General features: G+C 39.1%; 1 protein-coding gene across 4 annotated transcripts in view; it reads left to right on the forward strand.

Moving 5' to 3' along the window:
* gria4a (glutamate receptor, ionotropic, AMPA 4a) overlaps positions 1–25,038 on the forward strand; it is a 123,745-nt gene that overhangs the window by 51,476 nt on the left and 47,231 nt on the right. For all 4 annotated transcript variants that reach the window (XR_014914737.1, XM_085429087.1, XM_085429085.1 and 1 more), the window contains exons 3-9: positions 10,553–10,792; positions 15,194–15,246; positions 15,507–15,638; positions 17,834–17,887; positions 18,956–19,114; positions 23,532–23,699; positions 24,897–25,001. Coding sequence is in view for 3 of the 4 variants with exons in the window: in XM_085429087.1 (XP_085285213.1) it covers positions 10,553–10,792; positions 15,194–15,246; positions 15,507–15,638; positions 17,834–17,887; positions 18,956–19,114; positions 23,532–23,699; positions 24,897–25,001 (911 nt within the window). In the remaining variant the exon portion in view is untranslated. The remainder of the gene's footprint in view (positions 1–10,552; positions 10,793–15,193; positions 15,247–15,506; positions 15,639–17,833; positions 17,888–18,955; positions 19,115–23,531; positions 23,700–24,896; positions 25,002–25,038) is intronic.

Here is a 25,038-nt window from a genome sequence, read left to right on the forward strand (position 1 = left end):
CTGAAGCTGCAGGTTTTATATCTCTCCAAACAATACTGACTGAACAAGTAGCCAAAGACAATCCAAACTACGCTTCACATTTCGCTTCACATAAACATAGTCACGAATTTCCTCTTACTTTTGCTGTTTTGCTTCCACCACGATAAAATCACACTTCATGTAGAGCTTGCTCTCTCTCCGCTGTTTTGTTTTTGTTTTTTTTACGTACTTCTGACAAGAAGGTAAGGCAAGTTTATTTATATAGCACAATTCAACAACAAGGTGATTCAAAGTGCAAATAAAAAGCATGATTTAAAAATTATTTAAAAAAAAACAGTAGATAAAATCAGTAGTTAAAATGTAAATTTTGAAATTTAAGCTTAACATTGTGGATTTGGTGTTTTATTCAAATGCAGCTGAGAATAGGTGAGTCTTCAACCTGGATTTAAATAAACTGAGTGTTTCAGCTGATCTGAGGCTTTCTGGGAGTTCCAGATATGTGGAGCATAAAAGCTGAATGCAGCTTCTCAGTGTCTGGTTCTGATTCTGGGAACTGATAAAAAACCGGATCCAGATGACCTGAGAGATCTGGAAGGTTCGTACACGTGAGGATGATACCAAACAAGGCAAAGTAAATAGTTTTTAAAGCTGAAATGTAGAGGGAAAATTAAAAGTAGTCATTTCTGCTGTTCAATACTGAACAAATTTAAACTTTTTAAAATTATGCAAAATTGCAAAATGCTTAGCTGTCTCTAATCAAACCTCTGTAACTTTGCTCTGCTTCATTTCGTTTTTGACTGCACAATATTTTTAAGGTCATCTGCTATAAAAACCCAGACCAGGAAAACCGCCTTCATGTTTTTCTGTGTTTTATCCTCAGTTACTTTGACACAAAGGAATCTGCTGTGATGCTTACATCTTTGATAACATCTCACAAGTGTCAGCTTTCTTTTTATAGATATAAAAATATAGATATGTATTGGTAAGTGATCAGGATTATAATATTTCTGACTGTCTGAGGCAAAATTTCCCCAATTCAAATCGAATCAAATCGAATCGTGGATCGAATCGATTCTAGAAATCAGTGACGATACCCAGCCCTAATGAGAACACATTTTGCAGACAAATTTGTGTTTCTAAATGTGTTCTGCAATTACATTTGGAGCTCTGGATACGATTTATTTCCTAAGTTAAGCATGTTGGTTGGTTAGACTGCGTGATGGACCTATAAAGCACATGATAGTAAGACCAGAGATTAATGTTTACATACGTGCATTTCAGCTTTGCAGAAATTAAGGTGAATATCATAAACAGTGTTGGGCAAGTTACTTTGAAAAAGTAATTAATTATAGTTACTAGTTACTTCTTCAAAAAAGTAACTGAGTTAGTAACTGAGTTACAAGATTCTAAAAGTAATTAATTACTTGAAAAGTAACTATTGCTTTACTTTTAAAAAAAAAATGTTTAACCCTCTGGGGTCCAGGGTATAATTGGCCATTTTTGACTACTTTTAATTTTCCCTCTACATTTCAGCTTTAAAAACTATTTACTTTGCCTTGTTTGGTATCATCCTCACGTGTCTGAATTTATAGTTATGTTTTCATTTTGACATACTGTATTAACACAATTAACAATTGATCTAAAATCAGACAAAAAACATAAAATCCGAGTAGAAAGTTATTATTTTTACTGTAACAACCACAAACATGTTTAATGAATCCTATTTCATAACTTTAAATGCAAATATAAATTGTCAATTTTAAAATCATATGCACAAGTTTTGCAAACAACAAAGTTATTTGCAGCCTTTTACCCTTTGTTATAACCATTTCAAACTATTTACAGAACAATCAGCTGTTCTGCATTCAATAAGATGCCACACAAATTATTTGTGCCACTTCAAAAAAATAATTTCCGTCCACTATAAAGGAGAACATCACAGCCTGATACCTGCAGGTCTGACAGCAGGTGTATCACTCCTTTTTCTACCTGGAGACAGCAGTCGCCTCATTGTTCTGAAACACAACACCAAACTATCCACAACACTACACACTAACTACACAAGAAAACACATTAACTACACACTCCAAACACGCTAAACGTCACAAATCTCTCTAACGGTAACGGCGTTGTAACGATGGGAATAGTACTGAAAAAAGTAACGCCGTTACTTGTAATGTCGTTATTCCCATCACTGATCATAACCTCTGCTTCAACAAACATTTATGGCAGGTTCTTGGGCACCGCGCTGATTGTTTGTTGTTGCACTCCTTCTGTGACGTCACCACAGACCATTGCTGTTCGCATTCGCTCTTATAGGCACACTGAGCTCACTGCAGTCTTTTCTGGAACAATAAGTGTCGCCAAAAAGAAAAAGCCTTTGTTGATGTAGGACTAGAAAAAGTCAAAAAAGTTAGCAAAACTATGGCAAATATTTCTTTTGTTTAGTTTTCTCCAGAATGTCTTTTCAGGCTGTTGCAACATCTCCCACAGCATAATGTGAGACTCCTTGAGAAGCTCCTACACTGATATAAGTCTATACGATCCTGTCGGTAAAAATCGGTTTTTACCAACAAGACTGTATACTCACACAAGGACAGAAAACTTGAGAGCTGCTGAAGTTACACCAAAGCGTGCAAGTGGAAATTTCACTGTAAAAGAAAAACCTGTGGGTTTGCAAATGAAATGCACTGTAAGATTTGCTAATATATTTACTCTATATGAACATATTCTCTAGGTGACTGAGATAGACAGCCAATAACCTCAACTCACTGTGAACTGCAGAAAATTAGTAACATTTAACTCACCTCAGTCACAGGATAAATGATCCGAAAGTAAGAACTAGAGTGTCCAAGTATTTATTTTTACATATATTTGATAGCAGGGAGTGAGCCATAGTGTCACCAACTATTAGTATTCCCTAAATGGGATAACACTAAAGGCCACACAAGTACTGTAGTTGCCTCTCTCTTGGGTACCTGTCCTCATTTTCCCCAGTCATTATTCTTATTCTTAGAAGCTTTATTCATGAAGCCTCGGGGACAGGCCCTGGGGGAGGAGCTGGGGAGGAGTGAGGAGGATGAACAGGTGCAGAGAAGCAGAAAGATGCAATCAAAGAGAATAAAGAAGTAAGTGTGGTAGTTCTACCCAGGAGCATTTTCTCCTGATGTCCCTCACCCCTGACCCGACATTCAACCCTGTATTCAGACACTGGTCCTAAAAAAAGACATATTATGAATGCTCTTTGAAGCAGCTGTGCATGTGTGTGTGTCGGTGTGTGTCAGTGTGTTAGTGTAAACGTCAGTGTGTGCTTGTGTTTATTAATGTGAAGACCTGACTCCCAACACATTCAAATGGCTATGAGTGCATTTAAGGACTAATTTCCAAGCCTTTTCTATTCCTTCACTGCCCTCCAGAGCAGTATTTCCTCACTTTCTCTTTCTCTCTGTTTGTAAATATCTTTCTCTACCTCTTCTTTTCCTCTGCACTGTCTGCTTGGCAGACTTTACACTCTCTTGCTGTCAGAGCCCCTCGTGGGTTTTGGAACTACTCTCTTCCTCTCTTGCTTTTCTCTCTCTCTCCATTTCTTCTTTCCTTCCCTCACTGAGAACAACCGAAGCCTCCGTTTTCTCTCTGCTTGAGGCAGTTTTGTGAAAGAGGGAAGAAAAAAGGGACGACAGAGCGAGATAGACGGGAGAAGTAGGCAGACAGAGAAATGAATGGCCTTATTCACAAGCACAGCAAAACCAGACACACACACACACACACACACAGTAGGGTACATAGCAATCTATCATTCTCAATAATCACTGCCCCTGTTTATGAAGCTGTTGTGGCTCAGTTATCCTATTAGCTATGTTCTACTGGAGAGGATTCGATATGAAATCCATAAGGTGGTCAATTGTTCTTCCCAGACTATTGATTTTCAAGGTTTATCTTGTCTTTATAATGCTACTAATTAGCCCACTTGAGGCATGGTGTCCCTGAAAATGTCTGATCATGTCACGGTCCTGGGTCGGGTCGACCCAGTATTTTGAGTTTCTTATGTTTTGGTTTATTTTGCATTATGGATTAGTTATTCTCTGGTGATACTGTTTTGATTACAATTATATTCTGATTCTTTAGTTATCTGATGATGATGTTGATGATGATTATTTCTGGTTTAGGTTTTGTTATCTTGCCCTTATGTTTGGTTTAGGTTGCCTGTGCTTAGTCTTCTCTGCCCGTATGTCCCTCTGTTTGTCCATGACGTCATTATGCCTGTTTACGAGTCTGTCTCTGTCTGGCGTGTGCTTCCTGTTTTATTTTGTAGGTCTGTGCCCTTTGTCAGTGCGTTCAGCTTTGTGCTCTCCCTGTCTCGTCAGTGTAATCAACGTCAGCCGTGTCTCCCAGCTGTTTCCTCTTTGCTCCGTTCACCTCTTGTATTTAGTGTCTGTGTCTTCCCCTACTCGGTGTCGCATCGTTAACGTCTGTTTACCCTCGCTTCCTCCGTGTGCTCCGTTTGCCAGCCAGCCTTCCTGCCTACTCATTCCGTTCTTCCAGTTTAGTTAGTGTTTTTCTGTTCTGCTTCTTACCAGCAATAAAGCTGTGTGTTTTGAATTACTTCCGCCTCAGTGAGTCCTGCATTTTGGGTCCTCTCTTCCTGCCTGCCCACACTCAGACATGACAGATCAATTGTTTTCTGCATGTTTGCAGATTTTTGCATTATAAATATGTTTTATTAAACTGGATAAACATATCCCATGAGATTCAAAAAACTCTTTAGGTAGCTCTTCTAGGGAGAAGAATGCGTTATAATAATGTCTCCGGGAAGGAAACCACAAAAATATTTAATTCTTCATAACTCGTTTATGCCTCTTGCTTATATTGCTTATACTGCTGTGCATACCTCTTTATTTTGGTGCTGAACAATTGGCCATTGCTTAAAAAGCTCTCGGATGCCTCCTAATTTTGATCTATTTTATAAAGTAGTGAGCATTTTCTCTCAAAGAATATTAATCTTTAGGCTTTTAGCCTGACTTCATACCTTTTTTCTTTTCTTTTCTGCTCATAAATAGAGTGGATAAAAAGCTGCTTTCTTGATTTAAAAATAAACGTGTGTAAAAAGTGTGCATGATTGTCTATTACAGAAGCATCTGTTAACCTGTTTGCTTTTTAAGAAGAGCTGTGGGGAAAAGTGTTTCATGTGTTTTACTGTTGCATGATTTTATAGAAAACATACCATTGGGTATCCTTGTTGGTCTTCAGACAACAATTCTAAAGAACCAAATGGGAGAAAACAGTAAAACAATTTTACAGGCATATTATGAAATTTCTTTTCTAACCTTTGTGGTGCCGGCAGCTTTTTGCAAGGAGTTGCTCCATTGTGTCATAATCTCCAGTATGGTGTATTATATGGGAACTAATCTGAAATCCATACAGTGACTTTGCACTCTGCCAGATTTTATTGATCTCCAAACTCCTATCTTGTCTTTATAATGGTCCTCTTTAACAGAGCTTTTGATGCCCATACAAATGTAGTGCTTCACTGTGTAATAAACGAAACTTCTAGAATGGTGCAGTGGTTAGCACTGTCACCCCACAACAACAAGCCCCTGGGTTTGAACCCACTGGTGGCTGGGTCCCTTCTGTGGGGAGTTCTCCACATGTCTGTGTGGGTTCTTTTTAGGTTTTTAGAGGCCACAATAAACCAGGAGTTCCACAAACAGACAAAGCTGGATCAGATAACTCAAGAAAGACTCTGTGGCTACAAACACACACACACATACACACACAGAGGTATAATCAGCAGGAATGGATACAGCTGGGTAACAAGAGATAGGTGATGACAATCAGGAACATGAGCCAGGGAGGAAGTACAGGTCAGAGCAAGACATTAGAAATTACCAGAGCAAAAAATGAACATTAACCCTAACTGGCACAATGTGTTTTTTGAATAGAATAACTAATTTCACATACAGTAGGAGTCTCAGTCACTGTGGACATTTTACTGTTCAAAGGATCATCCTCAAGCAGTTAAATATTTTTTCTTTGAAAATCTGGACTTTCACTTTTGCTGCGCTGGAACAAAAAAGCACAGGAGCTTGCTTCTCCAGAGCTTACCCCTGGGTAAATGAGTTAAACGTGAACTTTCAGTGTAAGCCATTGTGCAGTTCATTTGTCTATAATTATATTGCACATAAAGTCTATTATTGGTATTCACCACGTCCCCACTCCCCACCCCCCCACCCCATTCTCGGGTACTACTGCTCTACCCTGTAGGCAGCCCCAGGCAATGTCAGGGAAAATGCACCTTATGGCTTTTAAACAAGCTTGTACTCCTCATTTGCTCATGTGTGTGCTTTATTTTGGCCTTTGCCTCAAGATAATGGGAGATCACAGACTGAGAATTGCATGTGTGCTTTGGAGGATGGAGGGATACTTGTGTGTGAAGGTAACTACAGCATCTACAGTATGGGTCTGTATATGCGTACACTCAAAAAAATAATTCATTGGATGAACGTAATTTCATCTTGCCACTTATATTCCATCTAAACAAATCATGTTATATTAATCCATCTTGATTGTGTTGTTTCCACACAATATATGTTTGTTGTTGTTTGTACCAAGTTAGTCTACTTAAATTTATTTAAAGTCATGTTATATTGTTTAAACACTTTGGCAAGTGAAAAGTCAGTCTTGTTACATGAACTAGTAAAATATTTGTTTGTTACACCAGTGATAATCTTGTTGAATGAACAAATGTAACTTCTGTCTGTAGTGCATGTTGTGTTCATATTACATAATGTTCAACAAAAAAATTCAACGGATTTAGAGCAACTTCCAATCCACCCATCCTCTTATCTTTATCTGGGCTGCGGAAGTGATAGGGTAAGAGGGGCAGGGTACATCCTGGACAGGTCGCCAGACTATCACATAGAGACAAACAACCATTTGCACTTTAACACCTTTGGGTAATTTAGAATCACCAATTACCCTTACCCTAATAACTGCATGACTTTTAACTGTGGAGGAAACCAGAGTACGCAGAGAGAACCCATTGCAAACTTGGCCAGATTGTGGACTTGAACCCAGGACCTTCTTGCTCTGAGGCAACAGCACGTACCACCATGGCATTGAACCATGGTGGTACTCAACAAAAGTAGGAAAGCTATGCTTGATGCAGAATTTTCTTTATGTTTTTGTCCTTGACAAGTTAAACCATAGTAAATAGTAATACATACAATACACGTGGTGTGTATGGTTGTCTGCCTCTTCCTGTGGTTTGACATCTCGTGTAATCTTGTGAATTTCGTGAGTCCAGGCAACTAACCACTCTTCCTAGATTGTATCATGTCATCTGAACAAGAACAAATTAAGTTTTTGAATTTCATGCACATCCAACGTGATTTAATTACAGAAGGTATCTATTCTCTCTGCTATGTTAACAAAAGAAAAGCAAGAAGCTGTCGTAAAGACATCAGCATCATGGTGAGGAATTTGAGAGGGAAAATGGTTAAAGAGCAAACAACACCAGAAGCAAAGAGAGCGACTCTGTTAGACTGTGAATTATTGTACTGTTTCAGCAACATTCTTTCTTCCCTGTTATGCAAATTGGACAAATTTGAATGTGAAAACAAGAAATAAAGTGATTTTGCAGAGTATGCAGATGATTGAGAGGGCTTTCTATATAAGCACAGAGATACAAATCAGAGAATAACATGGACGGCCGTGGATGTAGAGGCTTGAGTAATGCAGACAAAGGAAGGACATCAGATTTATGGAAGGGTATGCGCAGAGAAACAGAGATGTTTGACAGACAGAGCGAGTAATTAAGAATCAAAAAACAGACTGTACATTAACAAAAAAGGAGATGCTCGTGAACAAGTGAAGGGGGAGCAACTAGATGTAAATGTAGGAGATGTCCCTGGAGACCTATTGTGTCCAGTGCTTTAACTGTGGTGATGATGTACCATGCCGCTGGTCCCTTCCTCTCATTAAAGCTTTATGAAGCAAGCTTAGCACACATTTTATTACAATGACGCCACTGTCTGGCACATTCCAGCCTTGCGGCAGGGTGGTGTTGGTGGAGAGGGTTTCAGAAAAAAAAAAAGCCAATAGAGGCATAGATCAGAAAGGGAATCAAGAGAGAAAGGAAGACAGTGAGTGTAAGAAAGGCAAAACCAACATCAGGAAGCACGAATAGAAAAAAGAAGAAGCGATAGACGGAGAACAGAAGCTAAGAATGAAAGCTCAGATGAATGAAAAGTGGGATTTCAGTTATGTGCTCTGGGCCTGTGTGTATAGTTGCAGCTGTCTTGGTATTGTATAAAAATAGACTGGTTTGGGATTAAGGCTATCAATATTTCTTTAGGTTTTGATGGAGGCCCATGAGGTAGAGGGAAAATTCAAATTTGAAGACAAGTGATGTCATAAGCTGCATCTAAGCCAGAAGTTTCAGTCAAATTTCAAAAGAAGTCATCAGCTGGCACAGGAGCTCTGCTCCAATCTGCTACCCAGGATGTCAGCTCACATGTTCAGTGCTTCAGTTCTATTATTTCTCATTCTGCTGGGTTTTTTCCTTAACTCAAAATAGTTGATCCTTTTACCACAAATTCATCCAAAATCAAGCCAGTTGTACTGAGATTTATACATACAAATGGATTTTCTTTAGCATTTATAATAGATGAAACTCCAAGTACTGCACTTTCCTGGCACTTCACTAAAAAAGTACAATCTTTTTTTATTATCTTATAACACAACCTCATTTCAGCATCGCTTATGTTACGCTCATGTGCACTGAAATATCAACCGAAATCTGGGAAAAAGTTGTAAAACTCATTTGTGAAGACACTAAGAACATTGACTTTAAGAACGCCATGACTCAGCTACTGCTGAATGACGCATGCTAAGTACGTCTAGTATGCTAGTTCTCTGAATTGAAGACATTTAGCTCCTGTCATAATCAGAGACTAAATCCCTGCCTTATCGCCTCCTGGGTGTAGGGGCCTCAGCTTTGTTTAATTGCCACAAGCCCAAGCGTCAAAGCTGCATCTCCCTCAGTGTTTACCCCCACTGAGGCTTATAGCTGATAATGGAATTACTCTGAGTCCCAGGGGGAGGGAGAGCAGGAGGAACAGGAAGAGGAGGCAGCTATAGATGAAGGAAAGTGGATGATGGTGGAAGCTGAAAGAGAGAGGATGGATGGAGCATCTGCCTGGAAAACTAAAGAAAGGGGCAAAGGTATGAGGTGATGTGATGCACAAGAAGATAAATAGAGGGAGAAAGACAGGAAGGAATTTAGAGTAATGCCTGACAGTTGCCAAAAGCAAACCCTGCAGTCTTCGTGCCTTACTGTTTACTCCAGTGTGACGTATGATGGGGCGGAGAATGAATTATGATGCAGGGTAGAGCTGAAGTCTAAAAACATGGCTGTTTGAAAGAAAGGAAGAATGGGACTTAGAAAAGAAAGAGGAGGAGGGAATAAGAGGATAAAAGAGAAAGTGGGCAGCCGAAGTGAAACATTAAATCCTATAAAAAGAAATAAATGATGACACAGTTTTCTTAGACTTCACTCGCTTAATTTCTGTCCTCTTCTTTTTTTGAGAATATGGAGGATTCCTCTGTTCACATACCAAATGCTTTTTTCTTGGTTGAGCTACAAAGATGAATGACAAAACAAAGCAGAGGGTAGAATTTTGCAGAAGCGACATAGCGGAAGATGTCAGTGCTTTTTAGTCTTCTCTCTGTCATGTTTGAAAGCTTCCGGATGTTTGGCGACTGAGCTGCAGTGCTGTAGCAGAAAATGACTATATTTGAAGTGAACTCGTGGCTTGGTCTCGGATTTTTTATTTATTTTTTTGGCTCTGCATGTCTGTATGTGTGCAGAGATGGATCTTAAGGATCTAAAAGCTGTTGGGAGTTTGGATTTCATTTTAATTTTCTCAAAAAAGGCATAAGAAGCAACATGAATTTTGGCAACTGGGAACGATTTTGTGTGAGCATTTGAAAATGTCTTGTCAGGGAGCTTAGGTTGGCGTCTGGTTTTCAACCCATGCCCCTGCAAATGTTTGTGCTTGTAATTTATAACTACATGTGGAAGTACATAAGTAGTGGCAGGGAGGGCTATTGTGTTGGGGCCTGTTTTGGGTGAAATAAAAGTCATTTTGCAAAGGCAGTCTAATGTGAAAATGACTGATGTATTTTCAAGATCTGTTCTGTTTCATTAGGCATTTGCAAAATCAGTCACACACACAACTCAAAAATAAATTAAAGAAAAAATGCAGTTTGTGGGTCTAATTAGGAGTGTAAAGTTAGTGCATAGCTGACACAAGTTGAAGCCGTCTCTCATTAAAATTGGTTCACATGTGAAACCCGATTCCACAATGTGAATTTAATTAAGGGCTTCTCCATCCTCCCTTCTTGCTGTTTTTGGACCGTTTCTCTAGCAGCTGAGTCACTGAGTATAATATAGTGTCATATAGTATTTTTGTCGACTTACCCACTTTTTTTCCTTCTTCTACCTGGATCCCTTTTGTGTCCGACACCTTATCCCCCGACCCCTCTCCATCTTCCACCTCTTCTCTGTCCACAGTCTGTTCTCAGTATTCAAGGGGGGTCTTCGCTATCTTCGGCCTTTACGACAAGCGTTCAGTAAACACGCTGACATCGTTTTGTGGGGCCCTGCACATCAGCCTAGTGACACCCAGCTTCCCCACTGAAGGCGAGGGCCAGTTCACACTGCAGCTTCGGCCGTCCATCAGAGGAGCTTTGCTGTCCCTGTTGGACCACTATGACTGGAGCCGATTTGTCTTCCTCTACGACACAGACAGAGGTAAATGCCCAGCAATGACTGTGCTAATGTTGCATGTAAAAACAGTTCGAATATATAGTGGTCTTATGACCAAGACAAAATCTGACCACTTCTAATTTTCTTCTACTTAACTTTTATTCCTTCTGAGTTTTAAAGAGCAAAGTCAGAAAAAAATCACAGAAAAAAAATCCAAGCGCTAATGGGCAGGTGTGTCATTGTTTTCATAGGACTCAATGCCATTCTGTTAATACTACATACACCACATGATCCAGTAGCTTCTGGATCCATCCTTGGTGTTAAAAATTTTTTTAAAATTAAAGTAATAATTTTCTTTTTGATTTTTAGTATTTCACATTTAATTCAATTCAGTTCAGTTTTATTTTATAGCACAAAATCACAACAAGAGTTGCCTCATGGCACTTTATATTATAAAGGTAAACACCTCACAATTATACAAAGGAAAAACCCAACAATCATATGACCCACTATAAGCACACACTTTGGCAACAATGGGAAGGAAAAACTCCCTTTTAACAGGAAGAAACCTCCAGTAGAACCATGCTCAGGGAGGGGCAGCCATCTGCCGTGACCAACTGGGAGGTGAGACAGGATAAAGACCTGCTGTGGTTAGCTCGCTCTGCTTTATAATGTTGTAATTTGAGGTTTTCGTGCATTTGCTTAAGGTCCCGCACACTGTCTCACAGCATTGAGGGCTAGACTTCGACTGGGTCTTTGCAGCACCTTGGTTCTTTTCTTTTACAGCCTATCTGTTATAGATTTGCTGCTGAGCTTGGGATCATTGTCCTGTTGGATGACCCAAGTCCTGTGGCTTCAAAACAAGCCCCCAAATGATCAACCCTCCATGCTTGTGCTTAACAGTTGGCATGAGGTGTTTGTGCTGATATGTTGTGTTTGGTTTTCACCAATCTTGGCACTTTGCTGGGCATCTCCACTTTGGTCATGTCTTTCCAATGCAAGCACTAAAGCCTTGACATTTTTTTTCAAAAGCATCTTTGCAAACCTAAGTCATACAGCCCTGTTTTGTTTTTGTTTTTTAAGGGGAGGCTTTCTCATGGCAGCCTTTCAAAAAAAGTTGTACTTTTTTACCAGTCAATCTTCATCTAATTGTGCTGTGACAAACTTTAACATTTAACACACTTACTGAGGCCTATAGACCCTGAGACCTATTGCTTGGAGGTGTTTTGCATTTCTAAGGCCGAGCATTGCATTGTTTGACTATATGGTGGATTTCCTGGGACGTCAGCTCCTGGGAAGATTGCAGCATTGAGCTAAAACATTCCTGAATCCTCCAGAACATCAAACTGTCAAAACTTTTTCTTTCATAGAGGTGCTCAGACTTGCAGATGATCAGTTAATCAAGGACATTTGATTAGCAGCACCCAGCTGCTACTGACCCTCTTAATTCCTATAAAAGCAGTAAGGGCGTACCCCTCTTAGCCTTAACCCTTTCGTTTCTTTTTTTTTTCTTTTTTTTCATAAAGTAACTCCCATATTTAGCCCTGTGTTCTCATGGAAACACAAAGGTTTTATTACTGGCAATGGGCGACCGTGGCTCAGGGGGTTGGGAATCGCATCTGTAACCGGAAGGTCGCCGGTTCAATCCCTCGGCTCTCTGTCCTGGTCGTTGTGTCCTTGGGCAAGACACTTTACCCTACTGTCTACTGGTGTTGGCCAGAGGGGCCGATGGTGCGATATGGCAGCCTCGCTTCTGTCAGTCTGCCCCAGGGCAGCTGTGGCTACAACTGTAGCTTGCCTCCACCAGTGTATGAATGTGAGAGTAAATGAATAGTGGTATTGTAAAGTGCTTTGGGTGCCTTGAAAAGCGCTATATAAATCCAATCCATTATTATTAATGAGCAGACTTTATAAGGACAGCAGCTGAAACAGTGGTGATTTGGCACTTTTCAGCCAGAGACAAAGATTTGGCGTCAGCTCTCGCGGCGTTCACCTGCTTTTGATTCGACCATGCCAAAATGCAGCACACGCAAGTTAGTGGAGCAGGCACAGCTGATGCCCTCAGACCCTAACCACTGTCATGGGGATGCTTGGCACGTTATTTCTCTCACACACACCTACATGTGTGCACAAATAGACACACACATACACTCCCACACAGACTAATCCCCAGCCACAGGGAGTGAAACACAGGTCAAACATGACGTAAAGTCCCCAGACCGTACTATAGTGGGTGTGTGTGTGCATGTGTGTAGGTGCCTCAGCCAGCATCCTGTGGCCTTCGTTGTTTTAAGTTATTACCTGGGGGAGCAAAAGGGGAAAAAAAGAGGAAGGAAAAGGGGGAACAGGAAACACAGGTTAGGTCAGTCGTGCTGGTGGCAAAGTCAAAAAGACAGAAAATTAGCTGTGAGTCATGAGAGGAGGAGACAAACAAGGTGACGGGGGCAAGGGCTAGGAAGAGGAGAAAGTGGAGGTAGATGGGGGGGCAGTGGAGGATGGCAGGGGGAGCATTACAGAAAGGAGGAATAAGTAGACAGACAAAATCACAAGCCTCTGGGGATGTACAGTAGCATATAGCACAGGAAGGAGGGGAAATGTTTGAGAGAAAGGGGGATGGGAGGGAGAAATGGAGCGAAAGATGGATGCGTAAGAATTTGGGCTGTACTCACCCATGACTTGGCCAAGGCAGGGCCCGTCATTACAGGCTCCCATCAAGACCTGCTGCCTGTAATGTGCTGGAAAATAGGCAGTAACACTGTGATCTGTTTTATGCACCCTGCTCTGCTCCAGAGACAGCTGCTAACACGCACTCACAGAGGCACGAACTGTGGATGTCCACAGAACTGCACATGTGCATGCAAAGGCAAATGCATTCACAGACAAATTCAAATAGATTACATTAGTGCATACCCATTTCTGAAAGCATTAGATAATATGTGTAAAAACAGTACATAGGAAGGCACACATACTGCAAAACACCTGAGTAACTTACAATATAATCAGTTTGTATTCTGCAATTAGTTTTAATTCTGATTTCATTTCGATTTTTTTTGTGTTCAATACAGTTTAGTTTCTGAAGCAGATAAGCTCATTTGAGTTTAGTTTTTATCCACTCTTTCATTTTCTTCTGCCTCACCAGTTCAGGGTTGCAGGTGTGCTAAAGCGGTCACAGGGCGAAAGGCAGGGTGCAATGCAAAATGATGATTTTTAGTTTAGTTTTTATTAGCTAGTCTTAAACTGGTTATTGCAGTAAAAACAAAGCACTTTGTGAAGGCGGTTGACTCCAGGTCACGCACACCTGCTAATTCTTAATAAACAAAATCAGCAAAGTCTCATCCAGGCAGGTTATGATGACACATGTGAACAAAATGTCAAAAACAAATTTTCTTTTAGTTTAGTGGATTTCGTAAGTTCACAAAATCGTTTTTGTCAGTTTATTTTTCTCCAAAAGTTGGGTTATTTTTTACACCAAGTTTTACCTTTTTAGAGTTTTAGGTTAAGTTTTAGGCACAGACATTTTCATTTAGACACATGTATGATTCTATATAGCATCAGTCTAGTGGTTAAAAAGGTCAAACTAGAGTGTGTGCTTTCTCGTCTTGTGTTTTAGAAGACTCCCGCTGTACTCGTGTTTCTCTGCCTTTGTGTCCATGTGACTTTCAGCGAATTGTGATATCATTTTATTTTGATTGAATCTGCTTTGCTCAGAGAGTTAGCATCAAGGTTTGTTTCAGCGCTCATTGTGATAGAAACATGGCCGCATGCCAATATTAAGAAAGAATATTGCTGTTGCATTGTGTTATTACTTATTATTACATGTTTCCCATTTGTCTTGACCCAACATGACACTTGTTCGGTGTAATATTATATCCATTGTCACTCATGTTGACACCGTCTGCTTGTTTGATCAAGTCAGATTCATTAGAAACACATTAAGAAGACAGCCTGTTCAAAGGTGTGTTGCCTCATATTGTAGAAGCAGAAGTCCATTTTATAGTTTTGATTCCAGACTATAAATACTAAGTATTTACACATGAATTACTTTTTAATCCTATTTTACTCTTAAGGGGGAAAAGGATTGAGAATTTAATTTCAATGAAATGTCAACACTGAGTGTCAGAATTCGACAGACAATTCAGACGTTACACTTTGCAGGCTGGAAGATAAAAAATTAAGTTGAAGATGCGTTAAATGCTAAGCATTTTGCCCCTAGTTTTTAAGCGTAATGCACACCTGGAAACAGTTTTGCTAATTCTGGTATAGTGTGCAAAGGTTTTACCTCAACTATGATTAGGATAACAGATTTTGAAAACACGAGCACTTTTATTTATTTAGTTTTTTTTCTGGAAAAAACAGCAAAGCATAATTTATCCATTTTTCAACTGCATCATGTACCTAGTGCAGCATTAATTCACTTTTTTGCTTCCCTTACTCTCTGTTGTTTAGGTTATGCAATACTGCAGGCAATTATGGAGCGAGCGGGGCAGAACGGATGGCAGGTCAGGACACACACAAATGCGCAAATTCTTGGAAACCTGCTAAAACACACACACATGCACAAGAATTGTCATGCTTTCTCAGAGCGCACAACTAGTATATTAATTTAAACATCCACATGCACACACTGTGCTCCCATGCTGTGTATTCACATTTCTGTGATTAGTTCTTCAAATAGCTTTTTCATTTGCTTGAGGTTTACATGCATGACTCTATCCATGATGTCTTCTCTTGTGTTCCTGCGCGCATTTGACATGTACAGGTGAGTGCAATCTGTGTGGAGAGTTTCAATGAGGCGGCGTATCGGAGACTCTTAGAGGACCTGGATCGACGGCAGGAGAGAAAATATGTCATTGACCTGGAGCCTGAGAGACTACAGAGCATCCTGGAACAGGTACTGTTATTGGGAAATTTAACCAACAAGATTGTGAATACTTCAGTCTAAAATCCAAAATAGTGCTTAAGCCAGCAAACCATGTAACTCATGTTAGTTGAGTATGGAGGTTGAATATGGAGAGATTTGTGGTGCAGATAACTTAGCAGGATGGAAAAACATGGAATAATTAACAGGTCTATTAAATGTTAAATAATTCTGTTTTAGAGTAAGTTTGAGGTTGTTATTGCCATTTATTAATGGCTACATTACATTTACAGCATTTATAAATACTCTACAGTCCCTGGTTACAAGTAATAAAAGGAATTTTTAAAATGTAAAAAAAGAATTATCCAACTGCTGGTGCATGGAGGTCTGACACTGATCTGGATGCTAAACAAGATCATGAGATCGAGTTAATGGCTGCCCAAATATCACTGAGTGAGGGCAGAGATGACATTACTGACCTGCACTTAACACTTAATGAGATACAGCCAAAGCACAATGATGCGTTTTTAGATCCTTTTAACCACATAATAGGTTGTGTTAAGTAATGAGGTGAGACCCTGTGAGAAATAGTGAAAACAATTAGAATTAAAGTTAAGTTACTAATGACTGTAGTACCACATAATGGAGATTTTTCACCGTACCACTAGTGTCTGCCGACTGTCTGCTCCACTCAGCTGGTTGCAGCAGCTCGCCTGATGCTTTCTGACATCTGGAAAGAAAACAAGATTTGAGTTTTTCCCTGGAGTTCGTAAATGTGGAATGAAAAACTGTGACTTCCCCAACAGTGTGTGATTGCAGTAATGACAGTAAAGAGTCCTATCGCACACAGATTTCAAGCATATACCCACGTAATAAATATCAAGGCATGCGCTCGGACACCTTATGGCTGTCTGAGTTCATTAGATTGTCTGTCTTGTTTGATGGTTAAGTCTTGAGCTCTGACAGGTCTCAGGAGTGTGTGTGAGAAAGAGAGAGCGTGTGACTCAGGGCTGCAACATCCCATTGGTCCTGCCACCTGTCATTACATGTGATCCTCACTTTGCATATGTGATAAACTCACTAACACAAACATACACACAAGCACATTCACTAATGCACATACCTCTCAGAAACTCCTACAATTACTGGTAACACACAGAAATTTAATATATGTAAAAAAAAAAAAAGCTAAAATTACAGCATTACAATGCACATAGTCATACAGCTACACAGACACAAACCCACACTAGTAGCGGCATCTCAGACACACAGACTGTTTCTTAATTGGCTTCTGTGCTGAGTGAACAGACAGACAGGAGGCGCATGCACAAACGCACACATGTGTACTGAGACGGGCATACAGACACAAACACACACACTAGTCAGCTCTGCAGAGCTGGCACTGGCTTGCATCCCTGCTCTGAGACAGAGACTGCTCTGTTTGTCTGCCCCTGCCAGCTGCGATCTTTGTGTGTGCACGCGCGTGTGTGTACGTACATCTGTCTGCGTCAGTACAAAGCCGCTGATATGTGTGGGTGAGAGAGAGACAAAGAAAAATGTGAACAGTTTGTTAATTAGGTTTATGCCACTTGTTAATCTCAATATGCATTCGACCACTTTGTCAGAATTCCCACAGTCTGCTGTATTTTCGCTCCATTTCCCTATATGGATAATATCAGTGACCAAAAACTCACGGGTTTTAGTTTTGAGCAGAAATATTTTTACCTTATAGGTCACATTTGAAATCAAATAGCAAACAAAACAAAAAACAAAAAATGAAAAGAGTGAAATCATCTGCAGCTTTTATAACCCATATATTGTGTTTGGGTCAGACTTGACCTGTTTTCAAGTTTAGGTAAAGTATTATATGCTTTCTTTCAGTGGAACTACATTTCTCAAAAGCAGCTATTTCAACAAAACAAATTAAGTTTTATCATTTCAATTTGAATGTCTCCAAAAGACAAAGTACTGGCTGTTTTCTGCATCACTAAAACATTTTAAAAGTCTGCAGAGTTTTTAGCCAGCATGGTACCAAAGTCTTCATCATTTTATCCTCCTTTAATCAGCATAATAAAGTAACCACAGCACCACTGTTAAGGAAGGTAATGGAGCAAGAGATGGAGGAAATCACTTTTTTGTCCTTGTCACCCCTGTCGTGCTCCCTAATGCTACTTTTCCCCTGGTTTCCAAATTAAATCCACGTTTTCTCTCCCCCTCTCTCTTTTCAGGCTGTCAGTGTGGGGAAACATGTCAAAGGTTACCATTACATCATAGCAAACCTGGTAAGGATGCTGGCGTTGCTTTCAACTGTTGTCCTGCTGTTTTCTGAAACACGTTTCCTACAGTGTTGGTGTAATATTTTATTCCAAAAGCCTACTTAAGAATCCACAGTTGACATGCAATACTAGACAAAACAAGATGGACCTTTGAAGAATTTTTCTTCAAGTCTTTGTCGTTACAGAGTTGGAGATTTTCTGCAATGATTAAAAAAACATTATCTTAATTATTTTCTATTTATTTCTACCAGATCCTATTATGTATTTTACTAAATTACTATTTTATCATGTGTCTCTCCTTGACAAAGTCACACCTTTGGGAAGCTGCTGGAATCAAGCTCAATAAAATCAGCATTGTTTCAACCTTAATTCCTGAAATCTTTTGAACAGTAGTTCTCTCCAGCACAGTGTAAAAGGGTCCGGCTCAGGTCAGGTTAGATGGAATTTCATTGCTTTTAGTGATTCCTCAATGTTGCAAAGTTTCCACTGTGGGGATGTAATCTGGAGATCTTAGTTTGTGGGAGGACTTTGAACCTTAGACCAGGGGTCTCAAACATATGGCCAGGGGGTCAGAATTGGGCCGACAAGGTCTCCAATCTGGGTCACTGGACAGTTTTGGAAAATGTGAAGGAAGGCTTAAACTTTGGACTTTTAACTAAAGTTTTATGTTTTACAGCTTTTCCTGCTCATAAAGACATCCCCCCATGGCCATTCATACGATACCGAAGTACTTGAGTAGTAGTTAATCAATTAAATGATCTACTGTAGAAAGTTCTGGGTTTTGCTTGACTTTTACAGTGGTTCCACAGTTAGAATAAATACATAAACAAAATAAAACACATTTCTTTATCAGAAAAACTGAGACTTTTTTCTTATATTAAGATATCTCAGGCAATAAATGTGTAGTTAGTGAAGTGTACCTTCTTTACACTGATTAAATGGTTGTTTCCTTGGATATTTCATAAGATGAATATGGACTGCATTACATCGTCTGGTCTGAAGGTTTTTGTGGTTTTTGTGTTACATTGTTCCAAACACATTTCTTTATTTCTGTCATGCTTTTGGTCTACCCAGGGTTTCAAGGACATATCTTTGGAAAGGTTCATGCACGGCGGGGCCAATGTGACCGGGTTCCAGTTAGTGGACTTCAGCAAGCCTATTGTCATAAAACTTATGCAGCGCTGGAACAAACTCGATCAGCGTGAATACCCTGGATCTGAAAGCCCACCTAAGGTAATAAAAACACGTTGCTCTATCATTGAATATGCATTTTGGAAATCTGCGGCAGACAGAGGTCTCGGTACCTGAAACATATTCTTGTGTGGTATCTGAAGCACTGAAATAAATTCTACAGCAAAATATGGAATGAAGAAAATGCAGGACTTCCATTCAGACTTACTTCAAAAATGCATGGTATTGAGATAAACAGTTACTTGAAGTGCACGCACACACATTACTGCCATTGATGTGCAAATTGCTCTTTGTACCTGAAATTCAACGCAAAAGCTGCACGGAAGGTTTTCAATCAGGTATCCAGCCACAGGGGGATACGCAGTATTTGAACCATTCAGAGTGTGATGTGGTGCATGTGTTACAGCTTCTTAGCCAATCAGAGCATGACCTCAGAATATGGCAGTGAAAAGGCTTATCTGTGATTAAGTCTCAAGGTTAACGTGATGCATACAGATTATGTAGACTAAAGACTTTGGTGTTCTGTGTCTGTTTAGAATAAAATTCTGCTGTCATGTGTCGGCTCTCTCACCTATTTACTCACTTTTCTGAGATATCTTTCTTTAACCTTTATAGTTCCAGCTCCTTATAGATATTCACAATTAAATCCCTTGACAGAGCACTGACCTGTGGGTATATTTATAGAAAAAATGTCCACCTACCCATTAAAAATACATCAGCTGTCAGCCCTCTGCCCGCTTGCTGAAATTGTTTGTATTCAATAATCCTCAAAAAAACACAGTAACGCAGTAACTACTTGTAACTAGTAACAGTGATGCAAATATATATTTATGGTTTTACGATTTCTAATTGGCACGCTATTTTTCACCCAGTCCCAGTGTTAATGAGCTAATCATCAGTTTTAGATTCACCTAATGAATTCTCATTAGTAGATGTCAGCTTCATCAATCGTCCCTTAACATTTACACAACATTTAGTGTGTTAATTGAGGTAAGCCTATTATGCATGATTGTGACAGATAAACACAGTGAACATATTTTGATGCACAAAACAGAAGCAAACACACCTGTAAGTGCTCAAATCTCAAAACCTCTAAACATCTTTGTTTAAGTGCATTCAGAGAATGTATTTACTTTTGCTGCCATGTACATATACTGTGTTACAAACCTGGAAACAATGATTTGAATGATTTAACAGTAACAGAAATCCAGTTACCTCTCGTGACAACAGATGCCTCCAAATTGCTCTTGGCTAATTTTTGCTCTGTAAAAAAAAGAAAAAAAATGAGCTCAGTTAACCTTGGGGCAACTGGTAGCCTTAGGCCAAATAAAAATGTGGCCTGATAATGGGCAGGGTGGGAAATACTACTGAGAATTGTCCCTTCTACACTTGAGGCTGGAATTTGAGCCGCCCATCAATCAAAATCTCTTAACTGCTGGTTTCTCTTTGTTTTGCTTGGAGATTTTATTGAAAAGTAATTGTCAAAGAAATATATTAAGCTCATTAAAATGTTGTAAATAATAATTAGGATCACTTCAGGAGATACAAACAATTTTTCCAAATTTCTGCAAACACTTGATCTGACTTTATGAATGTTGACCACATCTGTGTTAACAGATTTAATCAAAAATGATTAATAAGAAGGATTTAATAATGATCATCGTGATAATAATCTTAGTAAACATTAGATTTGCTCACTTAAATTCTACTTTTAGTTATTATTGCTGGTATGAAATTAAATGTTCAGATGTTATTTCCCTCTCAGAAACTCATTTAATATTTTTTTCAATGTAGTGTTTAAATGTTTTTTTTTCTTTTTGTTCGTCTATTAACTTCTTGCACAATCCTGACGTTTTCCATCTTTCTTGTTATTGCTTTTAATCAAATCCAGTTTATCCGTATTTTTTTTTAGCTATTTTCACAGGAAAGACACCCAGGTTCAGAACTTACAGGTGGAAAAGATAAAAAATTAAACATTCATATTGGGTAGAAGGCAGCAGCCCTACTTTAAAAAAAAAAAAAAAAAGAGCACACAAGCGTAAAAACACAGACACTCTGAAAACGACCAAAGTGACACAGGACTGTATACAGAGCGATGATCAGGGATGAGAGGAAACACAATGGGAACTAGACACAGCTGAGATTAAGCAAGACAATGAAAAGACAGTAAAACTAAAAGCAAGTCAAAAAGAGACAAACAACTCACAAAATAAAACAGGACATAACAAACAGCTAACAGACAAAGTCTCAAAAAGAAGGAAATGCTGGAGAGACAAAATTAGAACAGAACGTAACAGTAAAAGCCTTCACTCACAGACCGTACCGTTCTCCCTCTGAACGAAGACGAACTCGTGCTCAGCCAGTGTTATTCATGACGCCACGTTAAATGCTGTCATGCAAGGACACATCTATAACAGATTCAACAACCCTGGATATCTGGAAAACCAAAAACCCTTCTCAAAACAGGAAATTACAACTATACATGGAATTAAATAAGGAAGGCTTTGGCTACAAGACAGCAAACAAACAGCAGCTTTCAGTGAAACAGCCTGCAGCATCCAAACCCAGAGAATAATCAGAAACATGTATTTTCAGTCATCATATTGTCACAGTCATGGGAATTGTGGAAAAGGAATTTGACCTGATGATCAGACTGTGAATGTCAGGGTCAAATACCAAGTCCAAAATTATTCAGGATCAAGTTTTAGCTGTAACATCTACCCAACAGCAGAATTTTGCTCTGTTTGATTTTTGTTCTTTTGTTCTTTGTGTGGCAGTAAAAGAGGTGAAGATTCAGATGTGGAAGTCATCAGAATACTTCCAGGAGTGATCTGAAAACAGGAGGGGAGCCATAAGAGAGCTACACAAAGACAGTGAAATTTAGGTCAAATATGGTTTTGGCTCGAATTGGATGGAGTCGTTTACATCACAAACTTAGTTAGTTAGCAAAATGGCATTTTTATTAGCTTTAAAGATAAATAACAGCTGATGCTACTAGAAATAATTTTAGTTTTTCTTGCATTTGATTATACTGGACAATGTTCAAGTCCTTCCACTTGCAAAAGGAGGGATTTGATCATTTCACTTTTTGCAAAGCGTCATAGCTGCATAGATTTTTATAAATATGTGTGAAAAATGAAAACTACTTGGTTCATCTTTATATATTAATCATAAAGCCGGTCCCTGATATTTTTCTCTAAATGTTTTATCCTGTTTGACAAGCCACATTTAAAAACTTAAAGATTGAATCTGATCCTGGGGAACATTTTCTGAAACTTTGTGTTTTTAAAAGGTAATTCTGTTTCTTTGTGCCCCCAAAACATTTGTACTCTGCTCCTGACATAAACTGAAAGTTAGAAAACTACTTGGCTCACTTTTTGTTTTCTCTGTGATTCGGATAGTCTTCATCTGTCAGTCACATGCCTAAAGGCTTTCCTTAGTTTCAAAGGGTACAGATGAAAGGAGGATGACACAGTTGCGTAGCCTTGCAAAAAACACCTTGTGGGATACAAATCAAGGGATGTCAATAAGAGAGAAACTACCTGCAGAGGCGTGGAAAGCATTGGCAAGAGAATCTCAGCCGACTTGCCTGCATCCTTCCATTTTCATCCCTCCACTTCTTTCTGTCGCGATGTGAAGGCAGCCTGCTGAGTGTTTGACTGCCTCCATCTGTGTGGAGCTGCGTGTCTGTGTGTGTCCTGGGTGGGGGTGTTGCTGCTGAGTGTGTGTGTGTGTGTATTCTTCCCTGCAGCGCTGTGTCTTACCTATAATGAATTTGTCAAGCAATCTGTCAAGACCACCATCACTTGCAGGGTTTCATCAGAGCACAGACACTGATAGTGTCTTACATTGAATTAAAATTAATAGCAAGTCATTTTAAAGGTATTAAGTCTATTTTATAATACAACCCAGTGAAACAGTAATAAGCGTTTGTAAACCTTGGCAATCAGCATGACAAAGAATTATGGCATATTTGAAAAACACGTTTATGATATAATTTAACTCATTTAAATGGCTTCAATGTCACGTACAGTGACTTTATTTAAAAACTGTAACTCTGTCTAATCCTGGCACATTTACAGTGATGTTACATTTATAGTGGTGTTGATTGATATTTACTGGAGAAATAAAATAAAAGTCAGAGCAGTGAGATAGACTGTGGCACTGGTCACAGTTTACATAATGACCATGTTCCCTTATGTAGAGTTATGATGGTCTAAGCCTGGTCAAAAGATGTGAGTGGGTAGTAATACTGTTGTAGAAAAACATTCTTGGAAAGCAACAAATATACTGAAATACTTCACACTAAACATTTTAATGCAAAAGGATAATAAAACAGTTTTTAGGCAATTTATGTTATCAGTTATATAACATGAAGGACCTAAGATATACATACAGTTCTATACAAAGTTTAGGCTTGTCAAAGAGGTAACCTTTGTCCCCTCTCTCTTTTTCGCAGTATACCTCATCTCTGACTTATGATGGTGTCCTTGTAATGGCTGAAGCCTTCCGCACCCTTCGCCGTCAAAAAATCGATATCAGTCGCCGTGGCAATGCAGGTGACTGTCTGGCCAATCCAGCTGCTCCTTGGAACCAAGGAATAGATATGGAGCGTGCGCTCAAACAGGTTGGCTCAATTTCACTGATAGTGTACAAATTTTATAATAGAGTGAATGCTAAATGAATTATCCATTATCACATGTAAACACACAAAAAACAAATGAAATGAACAAAACAAAGAAGAAAGACTAGGATTGTTGCTGATGTAGAATTTTTTATTTTTTTTTTGCTTTCTCCTGAAAAGCTGGAGGTAAATAGGTTGTAAATAATCTGAAACAAAATGGTAGCAGAAAAAATTACTGAAAAGGTTTTAAACACTAACTAAACTAATTAAACCATTCAGATAAACTCTTGGTTTTGTGCCTTTATTTTGGAAAGTTAAATCCAAGTGCTTTTATTTTGAAAATAAGGCATACAGTACATGGATGCTCTGTTAGGGACTGCGGCTGTTGTCTGTTGTGAATCGGTAGAAATTTTGTGGTCATAATGTTAAAGTTGTGGAGGTCCCAACCATTTGATGATAAAAACAGCACATGACAGAACAAAATATTATGGAAATAAATGCTTTGGTCCAGTTGTTTTAAAATACTGTATCAACAGGACTTCAATTGTCTCTATGTTTATACTTGTACTGCCGTATTTCTATATCTTATCAATTTATATTAATGTCTCATGTACTTACCCATCAGCGGTATTTGCCTCAGACTTTCAGTGTAATGTTTAAAGTGAAAACGAGACAATATTAACTTTAATTAGACTTGGCCTCTAAAAGCAAAGACAAACTAACGCTTAATGACAACAAATGAGGGGCAACCTAAGAATCAACAGAGAACATTAAACAACAAACTCAAAAACACTGGGTCAAAGTATTTGCATTCATTAATTCTTCTGTTTATAGTTGCTTAGTGGCAGCAGCTAACATTCCCACACTCAATTCAGGTTTTCAGCTTGGGCACAAAGTGTTCATAGGAAACAATGCAAGCGTTTCGTTTGACATAATTGAAATAAATAACGGGTATCAGTCTTAATGTTAACTGTGCATCAAATTATTGCTAATGGAAACTCAATTTTGTCTCTGTTGCAACATCCCGTTGCAGTTATTGAACTATTTGTTTAAGCACCGCTTGCTTGGCTTCACCATGAAGACAAAAAAAGAAGCCCAAGCACTCCTATTGTACTCCTGACTGTTCACTGAGTGTCTGCGATCTTAAACATCTGTATGAACTATTTTAGTTTTATGTTTCTACTGTTACAATTCATCCAGGTGCGCATTCAGGGCCTGACTGGGAATATTCAGTTTGATCACTACGGTCGGAGGGTGAATTACACGATGGACGTGTTTGAACTCAAGAGCAATGGCCCGCGCAAGGTAAAAGTTCCTCATGCATTAAAAAAAGACAAGGACT

This window comes from Rhamphochromis longiceps, linkage group LG14 (genome assembly GCF_057381845.1).
Source record: "Rhamphochromis longiceps isolate RC_006_pf linkage group LG14, R_longiceps_female_GT1.1, whole genome shotgun sequence".
In the NCBI taxonomy this organism is placed as follows: domain Eukaryota; kingdom Metazoa; phylum Chordata; class Actinopteri; order Cichliformes; family Cichlidae; genus Rhamphochromis; species Rhamphochromis longiceps.